The 20,927-nt window shown below is 40.1% G+C and overlaps 1 protein-coding gene across 1 annotated transcript in view; it reads left to right on the top strand.

The window, feature by feature from the left end:
* ACBD6 (acyl-CoA binding domain containing 6) overlaps positions 1–17,160 on the top strand; it is a 218,133-nt gene extending 200,973 nt beyond the window's left edge. Inside the window, exon 8 of the mRNA XM_032393230.1 lies at positions 15,279–17,160. Within this exon, the coding sequence (XP_032249121.1) occupies positions 15,279–15,433 (155 nt within the window). The 3' untranslated portion in view covers positions 15,434–17,160. The remainder of the gene's footprint in view (positions 1–15,278) is intronic.
* Positions 17,161–20,927: the final 3,767 nt, after the last annotated feature.

Below are 20,927 nucleotides of genomic sequence, written 5' to 3'. Positions count from 1 at the left end.
GATCAAGCCCCACGTCAGGCTCCACACTCAGCAAGGAGTCTGCTTGAGATTCTCTCTCTCCCTCTCCCTCTGCACTTCTCCCATGCACACGCGCGCTCTCGCTCTCTCGCTCTCTCAAATAAATAAATAACTAAATAACTTTTTTAAAAATAGGGCTTTGGTTTCCCTATTTTAGGAAACCAAAACTCAAAGAAGTTAATAAACTTACCCAAGGGAGCTGGAAATTCAAACCCACATCTCTAGATTTCCTAGGAAACGAGAGAAAAGCAAATCCCTTCCCATGCCTCCTTCCACAGCACTCATCGCTCACTCCTCAAACACGTTTATGTGATAATTCTGTCATTTAGCTCCTCTAATATCACCAAGAGCTGGCTATTCTAAACCCTGATTTTCGACCCAGAAAAAAACCTTTCTTAGCCACATCCATAGTTGTGATGGCAATGTGGGACAACCAGGCATAAGTCAAGACAATCACAGATAATCAGAAAGGGGAAAGAAGAAAATTCACAATGATTATGAGGCTTTCAGTGCAGAATTCAGGGCTACCCCTTTTTTCTGTTGTCTGATTTCAAAAAGCAAACTTCTTTTTGCTCCAGAATATTTGCCATGACGTCCAGAGTTCATTGCTCTGCTTAGAGAGACAACCCCTGCTAGTGTATCCACGTGCTCTGCTAACTCACTTCTGATTTACATCCCTTCATTTCTTGTTTCATCCACTCATTCAGATATTTTTAGCGTCTTCTCTATGGTGTGTGTTGAGCTTCCCTTCCATTTCTCATCCAGAAACTGTAGAAACAGCTAAGCCAGACTGAATGCGCCCTTGAGAATGTAGACGAGTCACTCTGTCACCCCTCGTTAACCATTAGGGGTGAATGCCTCTGTGGAGGTGGGAATGTGTCCGTTGAAGCTTGACATATGCAAAATGCATTTCTAGATAGCAACAGGATTGGAATTTTCCAAAGGTCTTCCTGACTGGCTTCAAAGTAAGCTATATTTTATTTATGTACTAATATGGAAAAGATCTCTAAGATATATCATTAAGTGAAAGGATTAAGGTGCAGAACAGTGTATACAGTGCGCCACCATAAAGATATCTGTACATACTTGCTAGTAACTGCGTAAGACATCTCTGGAAGGATACATGAAAAGCCAGTGTTGGTTGCCTGAGGGAAGAGGAATTGCAGGGCTAGAATACAAGCATAGGATAAAAAGGTTTTCCTATAAGCCCTTTAATAACTTCTCGATTTGGAGATTATTTATATATATGGAAGAGACATTGAGTGTTAATTTATAAAGTTGTCTGAAAATTAATTCTAAATTATTTAAAATCACAGTATCATAGGCTCTATTAGTACTGTGAATATGATTTTCTTAATTAATTACTTAATTAATTTCATTCATTCAACAACTATTTTTGAGCACCTACTATTTGCTAGATAAAATACACCAAATATCCTCTTTTAAAGGTGAAGGGATGTCCCCAGACTTTAGGTGTCTTGAACTCCCACCCAGTATGCAAGGATGAGACAACCATAATGGTAATTGTGTGAGCTACGCTGCATCTAAACTGGGAAAACTATGGGCTTGGGTTTCAATGGCACCAAACCCTGGAAATGATGCTTCCTGAATGAGAAATAATGAGGCATTGGAACTCAGACCCTGCACATAAACCAGGACACTCAAAGGGCTACACCCTCAGTTTAAAAAAAAATTGGGGCTCCTGGGTGGCTCAGTTGGTTGATCACCTGCCTTCGGCCCCGTGTCAGGCTCCCTGCTAAGCGCAAATCGTGCTTCTCCCTCTCCTCCCAGCTAGTGCTCGTTCCTGCTGTCTGTTGCTATCTCTGTCTCTCTCTCTTTCAAATAAAGAAACAATATCTTTTTTTTAAGATTTTTTTTATTTATTCATTTGACAGAGAGAGACACAGCGAGAGAGGGGACACAAGCAGGGGGAGTAGAGGGAGAAGCAGGCTTCCCGCTGACCAGGGAGCCCGATGCGGGGCTCGATCCCAGGACCCCACGACCTGGAGCTCGATCCCAGGACCCCGGGATCACGACCTGAGCCGAGGTCAGATGCTTAACAACGGAGCCACCCAGGCGCCCTAATGATCTGATTCTTGATCTATGTGCTAGTTAGTTCTATGGATACTTTCATCTTAAGAAAATTTGTCCTCTTCAGTATTTAATTTATATGTACTCTAATAAAACGTTTACACACAAAAAAACCTCCAAACCCAGATAGATATAAGGTAGTGGTGGTACTGTTTTCATATACATAATCTCTTAACCTTTCCAACAGATGTCTGAGCTAGGCCTTGTTTTCTACATTTGCAAATGAAAAGCTGAAGTCTGGTGGGGCCAAGTGACCTTGACAGGGTAATACAGGTTGTCGCAGCAGAGCCAAGGCACTTGTCCAGGTCTCCTGATTCCACTTCCAGTCCTGTTTTCATAATTTCATAAATAATTACAGCCCTGGTATCCTTTTAAAGCAGACATTATTTTCTGGAAGATAATCTTTTATAGAAATAAATTAAAATCCTTTATCATTGGTCACCTTAGAGAGTCAAGGCTATTTTTCAAAACTGTACTTTATCCATATCTGTGTCCCTCCATGTGCTTTTAGATTCTTATTTCTGTTCACTGAGAGTTTTGACATTAATAAAAATTATCTCTGATTCAGGAATCCTGCCCAAAATTGATCTAGTAAAACAACCTCTATTTCTGTCTCTCAGATTATATTATTCATTGCAGAAAGAACAAAACAAATACCATGTATATTATAATCAAAATAATTAAACACTAAAATAATATCATTAGTTAAGAGGTTTTGACATTACAAATATATAAAACTAAAATATTCTGACAACTCAGGAATATTTCATGAAATTAAGATTTTAAGTTTAATTAATAATCAGTTATAGGAGTGATTCTTTTTTTTTAGGAGTGATTTATTTTTAATTAAGATTTTTTACTAGGTCACTAGACTTCTGCCAGTTTTTAAGGTCATCAAAGCAGAGTTGGGCATGTAATAATAATAATAACCATTTATTAAACACTGTGCTAGGGAATCTGCTGGACATATTTTACCCATTTAGTCACTTAGTATTGTTTAACCTTTTTTATTTACTAGGTACTCCATAGCTATTTTTTTATTTGATTTTAGGACCCTTAACCTATTTTTGTAACTTGAATAAAACTCTTAGTTAAATCCAGTAAGTACAGACGATGTTGGGGATATCTTAGGGGCTTAGCTCTTATATTTTATGAATTACAGTTTGGCTTGACAGCTGTCCTTGTGTTGACAGCTCTTCTGATTATAGCAGTTGTCAAACTCCATCCTTAAGCAGGTTGTAAATCCTGGCTTCTTCCGATTAAAACTGGGTCAGAGCCAATGGCAGGTTAACTAGAGGCCAGTGTTCTACTACTGTATGTCTTCACTAGTTCATTCTAAATGGGCTTTGCATAGCAGCCCACTAAATCCCTTACTTGCCTCCATTTCACTTTGGTGTTTTTTCATCTTCAGATTTCGTCCTCCTGTTGTTTTGTGATTAAACCCGGTTCTTGCTGAAGAGTATATTAGTGTAAGTGTGGTCTTCCTTGTAAATGGCCTGTTAGCCATCCCCTCCTCTCCCTCCGCGGGGAATACTAACATCCTTGCATCTGCGTCTCCCGGGGGAAATCAAGGCTTTGCCTTGCACGTGCAGTCATGTGATTGCAGAGTGGGCAGGCTTTGTATCCTCATGAGCCCTCGGGCTTCCACGTAAAGGACCATCTGTTCTGTTCCTTCCACGCTGTTACAGGGCAGTGGGAGGAGGCATTAGAGTGAAAATAAATAAAATAAAAAAAAGAAAGAAATTCATCATCAAAACCCTGAGGATTAATGGAGTCAGAAGGCTCACTGCTCTGAATGAAAATTCATCTTCACCTGCGCCAGTGTCAGGGCTGCCTCTGGGCACTTGACAAATAGAGGTTCCCAGGGTACCATAAATTCAGCAACTGTTCTAATCCCCGTAGACTTGCTCAGGCTTTTCCGAGACAGGCTTATAACTGGTTTTGTATTTCCCAGCACATTGTGGGCACCAATATATCCCCTCATTAATTTGGCAAAATGTTAGCACCCTTCTCATCCCACTCTCATCTTCTTTGCCTTTGTCCGTCTTGAGGGGCTGGGCAGCTCACACATTTCTGAAAGATGGCTCTGCCTTGTGAATTGTGCTTTACTGAAGATGCCAAAGGCGGAGAAATCAATTAACTAATGAATTTTGAGCAAATACTAAGTTCCCAGCACTATGCTAGATGGAGAGAATATAACAAAGCGCATAATCAAGTAGCTCACCATCTAAGTGGGGGTACAAAGCACATATTTTTTTCAAAAACCATTTGTTGGGCACCTATCTTTGCCTGTTGGCTCTGTGCTAAACAAACATAATTGATGCCTTCCTCATACCAGGATGAGATTGACCTGTGTAGTGTCCTCCTGTCCTTTAAATTAGTCTTCCTCTTCTCTCTTTCTCTATTACAACTTCCTGATTGCCTGTGCTCATATCGGTCTTTGCGTAAATCCCAGGCGTTTGTTAGTAAAACTCCTTTTCCTTATGGACAACCTATCCTTCACTCTGAAGTACTATTCTACAAGCCTGAATTTGCTAATTTATTCTTTCTTTCTTTCCTTCTTTCTTTCTTTCTTCCTTCCTTCCTTTCTTTCTTTCGTAGGCTCCACGCCCAACATGGGGCTTGAACTCACAACCCCGAAACCAAGAGTCACATGCTCTATCGACTGAGCCAGCCAGGTGCCCCCTGAACTTCCTAATTTAAACCTCACTTTATAGTTAGACTTGAGCTAAAATTTCATTCACATTTGTTAGGTTAGGGGATTGTTAGATAGCCTCTGTAGCCTTTTCTCAGCTGGTTGGCTGTGGTCCTCTAGATGTGGAACTTAAAAATGTAAGCTCTATTCCTGAGTTAGTACTCATACGTTCTATCATATCTCACTGTTGGGAAAAGTCACTTCACTATATGGCATATGTGACATTAATGCTGCTTTGTTGAGATGGCCAGCTTAGTGTCTTCAGCTGTGGTACACATCCGTTTAGCCTTGCTCTTCATGCTCAGGAGCCTCAAGTGTTGGGTTAGATTTGAGAAGTGTGATCTGACAGTGGTAGTTATTATCCTGTATTACAGATTTATACACTGGGAAATTTATTCCTCTGATAATGCTTTAAAAGTTCCAATTTTAAAACCTAACCAAGTGTTTCTTACAATAAGTTGAGACTGATAGTTGTGGCAAAAAGGTTAACTGATTATTTCTCAAAATATAAATGTCACGGAGCTAGTTCTATGCAGGATAAATATCCTCTTCTCACAAGTACTTGATACTAGGCAATGTGTCTTTAACTTTGTTATATTTTATAAAAGACTGCCTTCCATTGGAATCTAATTTGGTGTACAGTGATTCATGGTAAAACCTTCCAGAAATGTAAAATTAAAATGCCCATTATATTATTTGGGGGAGATTATTTTAAATTCTTTAAGGGATATTATAATCTTACATAATTTCTGTTGAATCCTGGGCCTTGGTAAAGATATTCTGTCTCCGCCATCCTCCTGTCTGTGACCTACCATAGCAAAATATGACCTTAGCCCATTAACACCTGTCCCAGGACTGGAATAGGCAATTCTTGCCTTTTCCTACCTTTTCTCCTACTCTCTATTTATTTCTTCATTCATTCATCAAATGCTAATTTAACACTGACAATCCTGGTAGCCTTCCCAGAAATCCCACACCATTGGAGACACAGATAGTGTTCTCAAATGGTCTGACTTCAGCTCAGAGTAAAATTCTGCCCTCCACCTCTAATCACTTAGAACTACCTCTGAGCCTGTGCTATTACGGAGTAGAGTTTGGTGCCTAAGTCTGTCAGGGTGGGTAATATAAAGGACTGCTAAAACTGTCCCAAGTTTATAACTCATCACAACCTGATTTTGGCTGCTGGCTTTATGCCATTGAATAGCATATAGCAGGGGGCCCAGAGCGGGAAGCAGCCACCAGCCGAATAAAGGGTCAAGGGAGCCAGAGAAACTATCCTTATCTGAGTAACAACAAAGAGCAAAAGAAGAAATATCACTACTAAATCATCTAAAACCGAACTCCCAGGGCACCTGGGTGACTCAGTCAGTTAAGCATCCTCCTCTTGGTTTCAGCTCAGGCCATGGTCTTGCTGTTGTGGAATTGAGCCCCACATTGGGCTCCATGCTCAGTGCCGAGTCTGCTTCAGATTCTTTCTCCCTCCCGTTCTGCCCCTTCCCATTCGTGCTCTCTCTCTTTCTCTCTCTCAAATAAATAAAATCTTAAAAAAAAATAATAAAACCAAACTCCCATAGATTTCTATTTCCACTTGAAATGTAGAAAAGTGCGAGAGAACAGTGCTCCCATGCTACCAAGAAGAAAAGGACAGATAATCTACAAGATCATTAATTTCTTGAACCCGTCAGATAGCAGAGGTTGCATGCCAGCAAAGTAAACTGATTCCAAAGGATAACAAGCCCTTACAAGACACACAAGCTGATTCACCTTTGATGGAGCATCCAAGGATGAGGCAGCCACCACGATAGACCATATTCTAGGCCATAAAACAAATTTCAACAAATATTTTAAAAATCATACAAAGTTTGCTCTGTGACCACCACAGAATTAAATTAGAAATCAGTAACAGACACATATCTGGAAACCGCCCCACCCCCACAGTTGTCAGAAACTTAAACACACTTCTAAGTAACTCATAGGTCAAAGACGAAATTCCAAGGGAAATTACAAAATATTTTAAACACTCTATCACAATTTTGGGTTGCAGCTAGAGCAGTGTTTAGATGGAAATTAAATGCTTTTATTAGAAAAGAAGAAAGCTCTCAAGTCAATGACCTAAGATTCTACTTTTCAAAAGTTAGAGAAAGAAGTGCAAATTAAGCCCAAGATAAGCATAGGCATAAAATAAGATCAGAGCAGAAATCATTGAAATAAAAAGCCAAAAATCAATGAGAAAATCCTTGAAATCATTGAAAACCTTTGAAATGGTTAATAAAACTGATAGACCCCTAGCCAGAGCAATAAAAATAATAATAATAATTTTTTAAAAAAGAAAGAAACACATTACCAATTTCAGGAATGAAAAGGAGACATCACAGATCATCCAGATATTATGAAGCAAATAAAGGGACATTATGAACAACTTCATAGCAATTAGATAACTTAGAGGAAACGGAAACATTTTTTAAATAACACAAACTCAAAAGAAATTGATAACCTAGGTAGCCTTATATCTATAAAAGACATTGAATTTGTAGCAAAAAACTTTTCCACAATAAAATCTCCAGGCCCTGATTGCTTCACTGGTGAATTCTACTAAATGTTTAAGGAAGAAATAAAACTAATTCTACATATCAACTCTTTCAGAAAATAAAAGATGCTGTCCAACTCATTCTATGAGGCTGACATTACCCTAATACCAAAACCAGAAAAAGACTCTGGAGGAAAAGAAAACTTCAGGACAATATCTCCCATGTATATAGATGCAAACATCTTTTTTTGAAATTAATTAATTAATTTGAGAGAGAGAGAACATGAGTAGTGGGGAGAGGCAGAGGGAGAGAGAGAATCTCAAGCAGATTCCCTCCTGAGTTTGGAGCCCAACACCGGGCTCCATCTCATGACCCTGGACTTGAAACCAAGAGTTGGACACTCAACTAAGCCACCCAGGCGCCCCAATGCAAACCTCTTTAATAAAATGTTAGCAAAGTCAACCCAGCAATATACAAAAAGAGTAACAAATAATACTCAAATATCTTTATCCCAGGAATGCAAGGTTGGTTCAGCACTTGAAAATCATTGTATTTCACCATATCAACAGATGAAAACCGAAACAAAACACATGATCATCTCCATCTGTGTAGAAAAAACAGTTGACAAAATTCAACTTCCCTTCATGATTAAAAAAAAATAAAAATGCAGCAAAATAGGAATAGAAAGGAACTTCCTCAATCTGAAGTAATTGATAGCTAACATCATTTTTTTAAAGATTTTATTTATTTATTCATGAGAGCCCGAGAGAGAGGCAGAGGGAGAAGCGGGATCCCGGAGGAGCAGGGAGCCGGATGTGGGGCTCGATCCCAGGACCCCAGGATCATGACCTGAGCTGAAGGCAGACGCTTAACTGACTGAGCCACCCAGGTGCCCCATAGCTAACATCATTCTTAATTGTGAAAGGCTGAATGCTTTTCTTCTGACTGGGAACAAGGCAGAGATGTCCACTCGCTCCCCTTTGATTCAACATCATACTAGAAGTTCTAGCCAGTGCTTTAAGGCAAAAGAAAGAAGTAAAAGGCAGTTGGATTTAGAAGGAAGAAATAAAACTTCCTTTATTCACAGATGATATGACACCTATGTAGAAGACCCCAAAGAATCTATTTTTTAAAAAGCTGTTAGAATTAATAAGTTGAGTTCAGCAAGTTTGCAGGATAAAAAATCAATTTACAGAAATCAAAAAGCTCCTATACATTGGTAAGGAACAATTGGAAATTGAAAGTTAAAAGCACAAGGTCAGTATACAGATATCAGTTGTTTTCTGTTATACTTGCAATGAACCAATTAGATACTGAAATTTTTAAAAATACCATTTATAATAGCCTCAGAAAAATTAAAATCCTAAGTATAAATCAAAATAAATGCACAATTTATATGCTTAAAATTCCCAAACAATGCTGAGAGAAATTAAGGGAAATTTGAGTAAATGGACAGAGATACTGTTGTTCATGGGTCAAAAGACTTAATGTTATGTTGTTAAGCTCTCCATTCTCCCCAAATTGATCTATACGCACTCCCAATCAAAATTCCAGCGGGACGTTTGGAAAAAATTTACAAGTTTATTCTAAAAGTTATATGGAAAAGGAAAGGACGCAGATGGAGGACACACCCTTACTTCAGGACTTATTATAAAGTTACAAACATCAAGACAATGTGGTATTAGTATAAGGATAGGGGTGTAAATCCATGAAACATGATAGATAACCCAGAAATAGACCCAATTACAAGTGCTTTGTTGGTGGGTTAAGACTTTTAGAGCAGTTGTAGGTTCACAGCAAAATTGAGGGAAAGGTACAGAGATTTTCCCTATACCCCTCACCCCATGGATAGCCTCCCTCTAAAGAACAGATGCTCGCTGTGTGTCTCTCCTTTACTCTCATGCTACCGCCACACTTCACTTCACCTCTGGTCACCGTGTGTGTGAGTTTTTTCTCACAACAAGCAATTCTCTGCAACACCAGCTGGGTGTTCTTCCACTTAATTCAACTCAGACGCTGTCTACCTTTCCCCCAGTCCCACAAGACTACACCTCTGCCTTCAGATGCCAGTCACAAGTCCCAGGTTGTCACCGGCACTTCTGACTGACCATCTACAATTGGGGGTTTCCATGACCCCTTCCTGGGTTCAATAATTTGCTAGAATGGCTCACAAAAATCAAGGAAGCACTTAGGTTTACTGGTTTAATTTAAAAGGATATGCTGATACAGAGGAACATCCAGCTAGAAGAGATGCATTGGACAAGATATGGGGGGAGGGGAGCAGAGCTGCCGTGCTATCATCAGTACCACCTTTTAAGTACTTCCATGTGTTCAGTAACCCAGAAGTTCTCTAAAACCCTACTTTGAGGGGTTTTATGGAGGCTTCATTACATAGGCATGATTCATCATTAACTCAATCTCCAGCCTCTCTCCCCTTCGAGGAGGATGGGAGTTGGGGCTGAAAGTTATAAGCTTCTAATCATGGTTGGGTCTTTTTGGGGACCAGCCCCCTCCCTGAAGCAATCCAGGAGCCCACCAAGAGTCACCTCATTAGAACAAAAGATACACCTGTCACCAGGGAAATTCCAAGTGATTGAGGAGCTCTGTCAGGAACCAGGGTCAAAGACTAAGCGTTAGAACAAAAGATGCCTTTAGTGCTCCTACACTTAGGCCGGGGGTTTTAGGAGCTCTGTGCCAGGAACTGGGGACAGAGACCAATGTATATTTTTTCTGTCGTTTCACACTTTAATTATCAACATCCCTCATCAGAGTGGTATGTTTGTTACAGTTGATGAAGCTACATACCATAAAATTATTATCATATCATACTATGTCATAATCACCCGAAGTTTACATTATGATTCACTCTTGGCATCATGTATTCTATGGATAAATGTAAAATGATGTGTATCCGTCATTATGATATCATCCAGAGTATTTTCACTGCCCTAAAAGTCTACTGTGCTCTGCCTGTTTATCCCTCCCTCACCTCCAGCCTCTGGCAACCACTGATCTTTTTACTATTTCCATAGTTTTGCCTTTTCCAGAATGTTCATATTGTTGGAATCATACAGTAGATAACCTTTTCAGATTGGCTTCTCTCAGTAATATTTAAGGTTTCTCCATGTCCTTTGTTAGCTTGATAGCTCATTAGTGTTGAGTAATACATTGTCTGGAGGTACCATAGCTTATTTATCCATTCACCTACTAAAGGACATCTTGGTTGCTTCCAAGTTTTGGCAATTATGATTTAAGCTGCTATAAACATTCATGTGCAGATTTTTGAGTGGACATAAGTTTTTAGCTCCTTTGGGTAGATACTAAGGAGCATGGTTGCCAGATCATATGGTAAGGGTATATTTAGTTTCATAAGAAACCACCACACTGTCTTCCAAATGGCTGTATCCTTTTGCATTCCCACCAGCAATGAGTGAGTTCCTGTTGCTCCACATCCTCACCAGCATTCAGTGTTGCCAGTGTTCCACATTTTGGCCATTCTAACAGGTGTATAAAGGTATCTCAGTGTTCTTTTAATTTGCATTTCCCTGATCATATGATGTGGAATACCTTTTCATAAGCTTAATTGCCATATGTATATCTTCTGTGGTGAGATGTCATTTAAGGTCTTTGGCCCAATTTTTAATCCAGTTGCTTGTTTTCTTATTGTTGAGCTTTAAGAGTTATTTGTATATGTTTTTTTAAGATTTTATTTATTTATTTGAGGGGCACCTGGTTGACTCAGTCGAGTAAGCATCTGCCTTCAGCTCAGGTCATGATCTCGGGGTCCTGGGATTGACCCCTGCATAGGGCTCCCTGCTTAGTGGGGAGCCTGCTTCTCCCTCTCCCACTGCCCCTCCCGCCTGGCTCATTCTCTCTCTCTTTCTCTCAAATAAATAAATAAAATCTTTTTTTTCTTAAGATTTTATTTATTTGAGAGAGAGAGAGACAGAGAGAGCACAAGTCTCCCAGACTGAAAACATAGGTATCATCTTTGGTTCCTGTAATACTTTTGCCCATTCTTTTTTTTTTTTAAGAGAGTGGGGGGAGGGGCAGAAGGAGAGGAGAGACAGAATCTTAAGGAGGCTTCACGCCCAGCGCAGACCCTGACATAGGGCTTGATCTCACAACCCTGAGATCATGAGCTGACCCAAAATCAAGACTCAGACACTTAACCAACTAAGCCACCCAGGCGCCCCTGCCCATTGTTCTTTTGGATTGATTTGTTAATGCTTTTTAGATATTAAGGGTATTCGCTCTTGTATGTGTTATATATGTGAATATGTTTCCCAGTTTATGATTTACCTTTATATATCATATTTTGTGTGTGTGTGGTATAGCTGTTTTAAATTTTTATGTGTTCAAATTTATCAATTTTAGGTTTCTTTTTTTTTTTAAGATTTTATTTATTTGACAGAGATAGAGAGAGAGTATAAGTAGGCAGAGAGGCAGGCAGAGGGAGAGGGAGAAGCACGCTCTCCGCTGAGCAGGGAGCCCGATGCGGGGCTTGATCCCAGGATCCTGGGATCATGACTTGAGCTGAAGGCAGCGCTTAACCGACTGAGCCACCCAGGCGCCCCTCAATTTTAGGTTTCTATGTATTCAGATTTATGAGTAATTTTCTTTATGGTGTCTGGGTTTCATATCAAGTATAGAAAAACTCGGGCCATTTTATTCAGTGAACATTGTGATCACAAGTGGTGGGCCTGTGAGCTTTTCAAAAACCTCTAAAAATATTTGAAACCTGAAATAAAATATTTTATTCCGAAAAACAAAAAGAAAATTGCAAAATATAAATAATGCTTAACTGTAAATATAACATTATATCAGCTTCATTAATTATTAAATTTAGTGTTCACAGTTTTTTTTTTACAGTCTATCCAGTACTTTGCTGTGTCCTAACCACATGAATTTCAGTGGCTCTTATTCAGTCCATTCTTTATATTAATACTGACACTGGCTAATTTCAAGCCTCCTAAAATAGTCATAGTCTCCTACATGGTCTACCTGCCACAGATCTTTAGGGCTGTCCAAATCACTCCTTTTAGAATTTTCATCCTAACACGGAGGCCAAATTATGCCACTCCCTCCTTATAAATGCAAACTTTACTAGAGCACTCGAAACCACACTTCTCAGCATGGCTTAGTATGGCTCTCACAGCCCTGCATGGTTTGACTCAAGTCCACCCTGTCTGCTTTTGACCGTCTGTATCACTTCCCAGAGCCAGCAGACGATTCTCTCAGTACTCCCTCCATTAGTGGTGTTTTCTCTCCGCAGTGCCTTTCTGTCTCCACTTACCTGGAATTTTACTCTGTCCTTCAGAGCTCAGCTTACATACCACCTACTTGCATTTTTCCTGATCCCTTGACTTCTCCACCCACCCCACCCCCCCACCTCTTTGCTTGTATGTGTGTGTGTATGTGTGCGCATTGCAATAGTTACTCTTTTGTGTTAAGAGTGTCAGACTTACATATTAGCCTCCCAGCTATTAGTAAGTTCCACAGAGCAGGAATCTTTTTTTTTTTTTTTTTTTTTTTTTTTTTTTTTTTTTTTTTATTTATTTATTTGACAGAGAGAGACACAGCGAGAGAAGGAACACAAGCAAGGGGAGTGGGAGAGGGAGAAGCAGGCTTCCTGCGGAGCAGGGAGCCCAATGTGGGGCTCGATCCCAGGACCCTGAGATCATGACCTGAGTTGAAGGCAGACGCTTAACGACTGAGCCACCCAGGCGCCCCACAGAGCAGGAATCTTAATGCATCCTTGGTAGGACTGGATAGCATGTACTCAATAAAATGGCCATTGAATCAAACTCCTTACCCTTCTTTCTTTCCCTGTTTTTTTTTTTTTTTTTTTGACCTTTTGTTGTTGCTATTATGTTACATCACCTATGAAAGAGTATGTAAAACGTATATGAAGAATTTAAAATATAACTTGAAAAAAATGTACCCACCACCTAGCTTAGGAAATGCAACATTGCCGATATCTCTGAAACCTCCTGGGTGTGCTTATCCAATCGCATGGCCTTCCCTCCATCCCCTCTCGCAAGATTAACACTATCCCAAATTTTATAGTAATGATTTCCCTTATCATTTTACTACATATTTGTCTCTCTGAACAATGGTGTTTAGTTTGGTCTATTTTTTTTTTAATTTTGTTTAAGTGGAACCATACTGTGTGTATTCTTCTGACTCACCTCTTTCCTTCAACGTTATGTTCTGGAGGTACACTCGTGTGTAAAAGTATAGTTCATTAATTTTCAGTGTTGTATGGGATTTTATTGAAGAACTAAACAGTTTTATTTTCACATGTTATTCTTAATGGGCATTTGGGTTGTTGACCTTTGGGGTCTATCACGAATAGGAATAGCGCTGCTACACACATTGTTGCAAACGTCTCCTAGAGAACACACACACGAGTTTCTCTGGAGTGTGTAAGTAGGCGTGGGATGGCTGGGCGCAGGGCCCGCGTGTGTTAGGTTTGACACAAGCTGTTGTCCATAGTGACCGCACGAGTGTGCACTCGGCCGTCCGGAGGGGAGCGTCCCCCGCCCCAGCCCTCTTCCGTACCTTCGTACTGTCTGCTCTTAATTTCCACCTCTCTGCTGGGTGTGAAATGGTATCTCCGAGTTTTAATTTTCATTTCCCTGACTACTAATGTGGTTGTTCATCTTTTCATATGTTCATTGCCGTTTCTGTTTCGCCTTGTATGAAATGCCCGTTTTTGCCTTTAGCCCAGTTGTTTCAGTGCATCTGAATTAATGGATCTTTGTTTCCTTGCTGATCTGCGACGCCAGCGTTGTCATAAATCAGGTTTCCATATATGTGCAAAAACATGGATAGCTCTCCAGTCTAGCCCTTTGGTCTGTGCGTCCTTCCTGGGGGCAATACAGGCCATCTTCATAATGAGTCTCCGTATCTATAGGTCCTTGTCCCCTTCCTGTGTCTTGTGTGATTTGGACCATTTGTTATTTTTTTAAATATATAAAAGTTCTGTAGAGGGATGGTCTGATTCCTAGGCCAGCTTTTTTTTTTCATTTGCAAATTTTAAAGTTTAGTTAGTTACCCATTTAACCCCCTCTTCAAAGACAAAACAAAATCTTTCCTTTCACATTTACATATTTTTAGCCTTTTGACATAGCCTACAAACCTATCATTATTCTGATCAAAGTAAAACACATGAACACTGTTTTTGTTCTCTCCCTCATCCCATTCTTAAGATAGAGTCTAAAAACCTCACAGGTTTTTTTTTAAAGATTTTATTTATTTATTTGACAAAGAGATAGAGAGCACAAGTAGGCAGAGCGGCAGGCAGAGGGAGAAGCAGCACCCCCCCCCCGCCCCGGTGAGCAGGGAGCCCGATGTGGGGATCCCAGAACCCTGGGATCATGACCTGAGCCGAAGGCAGATGCTTAACCGACTGAGCCACCCCGGTGCCCCTAAAAACCTCACAGTTTTAAAAATGTGTTTGTTTGGGGGCGCCTGGGTGGCTCAGTCGTTAAGCGTCTGCCTTCGGCTCAGGTCATGATCCCAGGGTCCTGGGATCGAGCCCCGCATCGGGCTCCCTGCTCGGCGGGAAGCCTGCTTCTCCCTCTCCCACTCCCCCTGCTTGTGTTCCCTCTCTAGCTGTCTCTCTCTCTCTCTGTCAAATAAATAAAATAAAATCTTTAAAAAAAAATAAAATAAAATAAAATAAAAATAAATAAATAAAAATGTGTTTGTTTGTTTGCTTCTGGGCAACCAAAAAAGGTGAATTTGATTTTCCTAACACTTGAAAATGCACTCTCATGGCCCAGATCTCCTCACGAGGCCCGATCACCCACCGGCCGCTGCAACACTTCTCATGGTTCAGGATCCCTTCCTGCTCAGCCCTTGCCTTTCCTGCTGGAGTACAGTCGTTTCCCTTTGTCTCACGGTAACCTTGTTTTCATATCTGCCCATTTCCCCATCAGCTGCTGCCTGTGAGTTTCTGGACATCGTGGAGCTGCTGCTGCAGTCCGGCGCCGACCCCGCTCTCCGAGACCAGGACGGCTGCCTGCCGGAGGAGGTGACAGGTTGCAAAGCTGTGTCTTCCGTGTTGCAGCAGCACACGACGGGCAAGGCTTAATCGAAAGACTGGAAAACCACACTCTGTAACATCAGAGAGCGTCAACGATGAAGGAAAACTGCAAAAATAATACTTCTTTTACCACCCGTCTTTGGTATACATTGGCTAATAAAAGCGGTTCTGAGGAACTGGGATTCTGAAGTCTCAGCAGTTCATTCTCCTTGCATCCATGCCAGCAAGTACGGTTCTGGTGATGGACATGTGTCCTGTGCATAATACAATCCAATTCTGCTGAGCGTGCGCGGAAATGTATCACTGTTCTAGAGGGTGGGGCACGGCGGAGACACATCGTATTTCACAATATTAAACTTGGCTGCTCTTTAAAAAAAAAAAAAAAAAACCCATGCAGAAGCAAAACGTGACCGACAAAGTTGCCTGAAATCCCAGGACGGTAGAGATCAAGTGATCCTGTGGCCTTTTGCACAGCTGGTCTGAATAGGTAGCTAAAATGTCTCTTCTTTTTGGCAGACGGATTGCGAAGATAGAAAAGAAAGAGGGGTGTTAAGAAAAAGCAAGCAAAAGAAAAAGGGTAGAATTTTGTCATAAAAGGGGTCTAGAAATCAGAGGAATAACCAGATTTACTGAAAACCTCAAAACGTTGGGCATTTTAGAATAAGATTCAGCGATCTCACTTCAGGATCAAAGCACAGATTCCAGAGAATTCACTGGTTAGGTCGGGGTTCCTTAAACTCACCTTCACAGAATGGGGAGGGATTTCCCCAGGGCCCTTTTAATTGGCTCTGATGTCCCCCGTCCTTGCCTTTGGCAGTAGTCTCTGGAAACAGCCTCAGACCTGAACTGTGAGGCCTGTTTGAAATGTGAAATAGCCCATAATGCCCCAGTGCTTAGTTGTGATTGTAGTTATTTCTGGATACCAGGAGAGCTTTTATTTTTTTCATTAAAAACATAGACAAGTACACCACAGTGTTTCTTTAAAGGATCGACGAGTATGCCGCTGTTGAAACCGGCTCCCTACGTTTCCTCTTTAAGCCTCAAGAACTCCATCTGGGGAATCCCTTGACATTTCTCATTATATAAGGAAAGTAGATCATTGTCGTAGGAAGAGAAACGAAGTAAGAAATGATTTGAGATGCAAAGATGACTATTTAAAAGGCAATTTTTCCAACATGTCACTATTAAGAAAAGTAATAAACTTGCTTCGTGGAGCCCTCGACAGTGGACACAATTTCATTAGCTGCACCTAACCTGTCCTTCTGGAACAAGCCCCTTCAGAGCAGAAATGAGGCATGTGAATGCTGCTTATTTTGTGATTTTTCTAAGCTAATTTCTTATTTTCTGAGATGTAAACCAAAACCATTCACCAAGACTGTTCATTCTTTAAATGGTTTCTTAATTATCTGTAGAAGTGATGTGCATGTTAGTACATACTGAAATATTACTGTAATTCTGGTAGAGCTTTCTGTTCATTATCTATTCTTTTCCCATAATCCCAGCCACATTGCAACCTGCTATTAAACTAAATTCTCTCATGTTCCACATTGTGTTTTAACAAACATTATTCATTAGTTACAGTAAAAGTGACCAAGATGTTGCACGCAGCTTTCATTAATAGTACTTTGTGCATTTTAGGACATTAGCAAATCAAAAAGTGTTTAATTCATTTCAGATTTACAGGGTAGTTATCTAAGCAGAAAGCTATCAAGGAGCTCCTTTTCTCATTTCTCTTTTGTAATTTGACCTTAAAAATTTTTTTTTTTAAGATTGATTTATTTTAGAAAGAGAGAGCGTGCAGGAGGGCAGGGGCAGAGGGAGAGAGAGAGAGAGAATCTCAAGCAGACTCCCCGCTGATTGCGGAGCCTGACTCCGGGCTCCATCCCATGACCCTGAGATCGTGACCTGAGCCAAAGTCAAGAGTCAGGCACTCAACTAACTCAGCGACCCAGGCTTCCCTGACCTTAAAATTTCTGAGACAAGTTTTTTAAACCTGTTTTGGCACATCTAAAACTATATAGATTGTTTTTAAGCAAAGAATATAGCTTGTTTTATATTAATTTTATTTTAAGGGTCTCAAATTTACATTCAAAGCTGTCACTAAAAACAGTCATCAACTTCACATTTTCAAGTTGCATTCTAAAATCATTTTCTAAAATCTCTATTCTTTTGTCACTGGAACTTGAATTTTCGAAAACCGTACTATCATGACAATCTGTGGACCATCTCCCTGTGGCTTGAGGGAAAGATTTCATCCAGAAATGTCAGAAAACTGGATCTTGGTTTGTTTTCATTCCCCTTAAATTATTAAATTATTATGTCGTGCATCACAATTCAGCCGGATCATGAATTCCTTTGGCAAAAGCTGCAGTAGTTCCCACCAAGCAAAGAACACGAATTTACTGGAGCAGAAAGCAGCTAACTTCCCCAGATACGTGGCAAACCATCTCTTCATATAGTTGAGCAGGATAAAACCAGGACATAATTTAATTTAGCATAACTTTGGTTCTGCTATGCATGTTTTTTTTTTTTTCCTGGACAGATTAGTAATGTTCAAGCCCATTAGTATTTTAAAATATCATAGAAAACCTTTTCCTTTTCCTGAAAGTTCATTTCTGGTCATGACACAAGTATTTCAAAATAATTGTTGCTTTTTTTTTTCCTAACATTTACTGAGATTGGAATTCAATTTACTTCATCCTCAGTTGAGACTCTCTGATTTATTTTTATTATACATAATATTTTAAAAATTGAGTCTCCACTGTGTTCTCAAGCTGGAAACTAGTTCAGTTGGAGTGGTCATAAAGCGGTGGATAACTAAAGACATTTGTCTGAGTTAGTAGTTACTTTTTGCACTTGAATTTTCTAGACTGTTCACAGGTTGCCTTTCTACTCTTACTTCATTCTCAGTTCTCGAGATGATAATTTTTCCTATCTTCAGGTCCACCTCTGTAGATGTACATGTACACATAAAAACATACCTAGCCCCATTTTCCTATGTCCCTAAAAAACCACAAAAGGGAATTTGTTGCTTTTTCTTTTCTCTTTCCCGAAGATACTGTGATCAGAGCAACACTAGTGACTCTATCTTTATTTTTTATTCATGACTCTCGTTTGCTTTGCTCTCCACCAACTAATCTAAGAGGCCCTGATTGCCTTCACAGTAGCTTTGATACACACTAGTGAAAAATGAGGAATAAAAAGAGAATCATGTAAATAATCATTAAAGAGGAGACAAAGAAAAATACCTGAATCGTTGTTATCTTCAGAACGCTTGCTTGAGTCTACTCAATCGGTGTTTTTTAACTCTTGGGGAGTTCCCGAACACTTTGAAAAAACTATGAACCTCTTCCCTAGAATACAGTGTTGTGCATGGAATTTTGAAAAGTTCACAGATCTCCTGAAGCCCATCTATGGACTCCCCAGGGGTCTATGGATCCCACTAAGAACCCTTTTTCCTGAATCCTTGTTACAGTATTTCAAGAATGAGAAATCTTTTGGGGGTTTTTTTGTTTTGTTTTTTGGAGGTTTTTTTCAGATTTTATTTATTTATTTGACAGAGAGAGACACAGCAAGAGAGGGAACACAAGCAAGGGGAGTGGGAGAGGGAGAAGCAGGCTTCCTGCAGAGCGGGGAGCCCGATGCGGGACTCGATCCCAGGACCCTGGGATCATGACCTGAGCCAAAGGCAGATGCTAAACAACTGAGCCACCTAGGCGCCCCACATGGGGAAAATTTTGAAGAGACTATGGCCAAAAGCTGGACTCTGACCTTTGACCTCTGATTCTGCTGCAGGACAGAAATGAGCCCACGTGTTCAATTCTGTGTGACTAGTGATGTCTTTTCATATGCAGTTAGCTTTTTTGACTTTTCAGAGGCTTTCATGGGCATTATTTACTCTGTTATCCCTCCGTAGGGATCCTATCAAGTAGCCAGCACACGTGGTTATTAAGGCCACTTAAACAAGGACGAACTGAAGATACAAGCCAGGTTACGTGAACTGCCCAGGGTCACAGAGGAGTAATAGAGCCACAGTTAGGACCAAAGCTACTGAATCTCAGCCTGTCTATTTGACAAAAGACTCACGTAGTTTTAAAACTCTTCCTCCATTCAATCCAGATACTTTTTGAGAGGCTGCTGAATGACAGACACTGTTCTAGGCCACTGTCATTCCCTTTTCCCGTTATCATGGGTATTTAGAATTACATGATGTTATCTCAAGATATTGCATGAGGTATCTTGAAAAGTCTCACAGAAATTCATAAATTACTTATGAAAACCTAAATCTTTTAAACCCACTATAACTATGTCTCAAAGATGTAAGAAGTCAGCCAATTGGCCACATCTTGTTATCTCTTAGGCTCGTCAGGTAGGATAACAACCAAAGGATAATATCTGGAACTGTATCTATTATATCTTTTTTTTTTTAATGTTTCATCATTTTCCAGCTAAAAGGTTGCTATAATCAAGTGAACCTTTCTATTAGACAGGTATTTCTTAGCTTCCTGCCAGGTTTAACTGCTTGGCTATGGGTTATTATTCTTTGTACAGTACGGCATCCCTGAGGATTAATGAGCAAGGTGCATGATTATAGCAGAGCTGAGCGTGGGTTGCAGAAGGGGTTAGTGCCCAGGCTAATACATGCTTCAGTTGAACATGAAGACTTTCAAATGTTTAACATTTAACAGTTGAAAGATGAAAGTTTTCATCAAACTTCAAGTCTCCCAAAAATCCCCTTCATAAATAAATGTTTGTCACAGAATAGGTATGTTACCCACCAGCCACAATTTAGTAATAAACATATTGAGTTTAAATATTTGTGAGTGAATCTCAAATCCCAATTCCTAAGGTATTTTGGATTAAATGTGGGGGGTTTTTTTGTGGGGTTGTTTTTGGTTTTTTAAAGATTTTATTTATTTGACAGAGACACACAGCGAGAGAGGGAACACAAGCAGGGGGAGTGGGAGAGGGAGAAGCAGGCTTCCCGTGGAACAGGGAGCCCGATGCGGGGCTCGATCCCAGGACCCTGGGATCATGACCTGAGCCAAAGGCAGATGCTTAACGACTGAGCCACCCAGGAGCCCCTGGATTAAATGTTTTAAGAGTAGTTACCATACTATATTTGATCCATTCTAAGGCACACTTTTTTTGGTTAGTGACACATAAACTAATGTGTCTTACAATCGATACATCTTAACTTCAAGGACGTAACAGTAATTATACCTTTTGTACAAGATTCTATGCACAAGCATCTTAATTGAACCTCAGAATAATTGTAAAAGTAGAAATGGTATTTTCTCTGTTTTGCAAGTGAGGGAATTGAAACAGAACTGTCAGGGAACTTGTCTGAGGTTCTATAAATAGAAATAGTAAGCATGCTCATCTTTTTATAGGCTTTATTATAGGTAAAGCACTTCAATCTACATGATCTTTTTTTTTTTTTTTTTCAGAATCAGGGTGATTATCGAAGCTTTGTGATACCAAGTCAAAAAGTTTTCCCTATACCACGTTATCAGGATAAGCTACAGTGGAAACAAAAGCA

This window comes from Phoca vitulina, unplaced genomic scaffold, assembly GCF_004348235.1.
Source record: "Phoca vitulina isolate PV1807 unplaced genomic scaffold, GSC_HSeal_1.0 scaffold71, whole genome shotgun sequence".
Taxonomy (NCBI): Eukaryota; Metazoa; Chordata; class Mammalia; order Carnivora; family Phocidae; genus Phoca; species Phoca vitulina.
Note: the sequence above shows the minus strand (reverse complement) of the source record. Positions and strands in the feature narration are given on the sequence as shown.